General features: G+C 51.8%; 1 protein-coding gene across 1 annotated transcript in view; it reads left to right on the forward strand.

The window, feature by feature from the left end:
- Positions 1-2455: 2455 nt before the first annotated feature.
- Positions 2456-2667, forward strand: part of LOC121385044 (protein lifeguard 2-like) — a 20253-nt gene continuing 20041 nt past the window's right edge. Inside the window, exon 1 of the mRNA XM_041515580.1 lies at positions 2456-2469. Coding sequence (XP_041371514.1) covers positions 2456-2469 — 14 coding nt within the window. The remainder of the gene's footprint in view (positions 2470-2667) is intronic.

Genomic DNA, 2667 nt, shown 5'->3' on the forward strand with positions numbered 1-2667 from the left:
ACTGGCGCCATGGCCCCATTGCTGGCAGTGGTGACACTTAGATGGTTTTATTTCGTATAGTAACAGTTGGTATTGGCGGCTTTGGATGAAAATATATTTGCTTTGGTTTGTTTCCGCTGTGATAAGCACGTATCCGTTGGTCCATGTTGTGGCCTCGGTGATGTTGAGTTGCGGATTGTTGAATTTTAGGCGGTTTAGAGAGGTTTCGTGGGTTGGAAGGGGGTATAACTTGATGAGCCATTTGGTAGCCGAGTTGGGGTTTTGGTGGTTATGGGTATCCCGGGGGTGGTTGATGGGGTGGTTGGGTGGGTTTGGTTTTCCTGTGGGGTAGGGTTTTCTTTGTTGGTATGAGGTATGGGGGGGGGGCAGGTTGGGTTAGGTGACTGGCAGGGCCTGCTGGGGTTGGGGTGGGGTAGTAGGGGGTGGGTGGGTTGGGGAATTGGTGGGACCTGTTGGGGTTGGGGTGGTGGTTGTAGCGGGTGAGTGGGAGAGGGTGGAGGTGGGGTTTGGGGCTGAGGTAGTGGTGAGGGTAAGGGAAGTGGTGGAGGTGGGGTCTGCGGCGGGGGTAGTGGTGGGGGTAAGGGAGGTGGTAAAGATGGGGTTTGGGGCAGGGGTAGTGGTGGGGTAAGGGAGTGTGGGGGGATGGTATTGGGGAAGGTGATGGTGAGGTGGGGGGGGGGTTAGGTTAGTCGGCGGAGTGGTTTTACTGGGCTTCTTGTTGACTGGCGCTATTGCTTTTTTGGTGATTAGCCCTACTTTTTGCCCTCTGGTTTTTAGGAAGTTGGTTGCTTTGAGGTTGTTTTTGATCGGGCTTCTGTTTTTGTGGTACGCTAACCTTTTTATTGCCGTAGTTCGGGGGGCCAGTTTGGTTGTTGGGATACCTGTTTGGTTTTTACCGTTAGACTTTTTTTGGGCTATGCTGCTTGTTTTAGTTTGTTTAATTTTTTCATCTATTGGGACTCTTGTGTTAACTGGCAATCGATCCTCCGGAGACAGCTAGTTTAATTTGTTATCAGCTGTCATGACGGCGGGTGCGATTGTTTTGTCCGAGCCCGTTGTTGTCTGTTGGCTGTCCATTGGTGACGTGGCGGTTGTGACTGGTCGGTTGTCGTTTACTGGGCATTGGCTATCCTGGTTGAACTGTTGTTCGAAGTTAAGTTTTTTTTGGCAAGATTTTATTAGGTTATTTCCCATCAGTTTGGTTTTAATTGTGCTGTGGATTTTTTTGCTGATTGTTGGGCTTTCCCGGGTGGTTGACAGTGAGTTGGGTGTTTGAGTTGGGCTGGCCGGGTCGGCGTTTGGCATGACCGACAGTAGTTGGATTAGAGTTGGCTCTTCTGAGTCAGGGTTAGTATTTAGTTGGAGGGTTGTTCCTAACGATTTTAAAGCTTCTTCCGATCCTTTTATGAAGGTGTCCCCGTTGGCTAGTTGGGCGTGGGAAATTAATTCGTGGATTCCCCTTTTTGTTTGGGCAGTGACTAAGTCCAGGACAGGGGGGGGGAGGGGGAGTTTGAGGTGGGCGGAATTTGGAATACAAGTATTTAGTAGTGTCCAGCGACTGCGCGGACCGACTAGTAGACACCGAAAATGGGCCGTGTTCTGACTGGCTGAATTTCGATTCCTTCGGGTCTAGCTAGAAAAACCTATGTCTACGGAGACTAACTGCACCTAGCATCATGTCCGGACTATGCATTTAAACCCAAAAATAAGTTTGACTGCTCGGCCGAAAAGGTTTTAAGGTGATTTGAGCAATTGAACGGGCGCCAAAGTAAAGTGCGTTAGACTATTTATAAAAAAATAAACATAAGAATTTAGAAGCTCGATCGAAAATGTTTAAAGTCCAACTAAGCCCAAAGGAGGTTACCTGTCCTAGTTAAGGTTGGTTATCTCGGGGATCCTGGAGTTGCTCGGAGTGTCGGCAGCTGGTCTTGTCGCTGGCGTAGAGCCTGTACTACTTGTGAGCATCTTGTGAAGAGACCTGTTGTCAATCTTCCAAAACATGACGCACTGTCTATATGTCTGGTCCCTTCGATGTGTCACGATCACTCCCGGCGTATCACTGAAGGTCTTGTGGTGAATTTCAAAGCTGCTGCCGTCCTCCATTGGCTTCCAGTCGATGTTGGCGAAACCTCCCCGGAGTTTTTTCGGTTGTAGCGTGTCCCCTTGCATATACGGGTGGAGCACATGACGAAGTCCACCTAGGGCCAGGCTCCATTCGTCCTCGTCCTCGTCCTCGTTCTCTTCCTCTTTCAGGGGGACGGCTTCCGGCGGCGGCTTGGTCTTGGCTGGTTGGGTGGTCGGTGATGACGCCTTCCTTTTTGGTGCCGCCACAGCAACAAATCCTGGTGACGACTCAACGGGAGCGGTCGTTAAAGTTGACCGCTTCACCGAAGTCGTCGTTTTAGGGGTGGAGGTGGATTTCGGTGGTGTCCTACTGGTCCGCTGGCACATCGCGATGTCCAACTCCGAGTAGGGCGGGTCCGGGGATGCGGGTGCCGATGGCTGTCGCGTCCTCTCCGGAGAACTCGGTGGGGGCGGCGACGCAGAAGGGACCGCCACTGGCGGTTGAGCCGCCAGCTTTGCCCCCTCCTGAGCCGTCCCCAGCACGGGTTTCTTCCTTCTCCTTCCTCTTCCAGTTCCTCCTGTTCTCTTCTTTGGAGGCGGGTC

The sequence above is a fragment of the Gigantopelta aegis genome, chromosome 11 (assembly GCF_016097555.1).
Source record: "Gigantopelta aegis isolate Gae_Host chromosome 11, Gae_host_genome, whole genome shotgun sequence".
Lineage (NCBI taxonomy): Eukaryota > Metazoa > Mollusca > Gastropoda > Neomphalida > Peltospiridae > Gigantopelta > Gigantopelta aegis.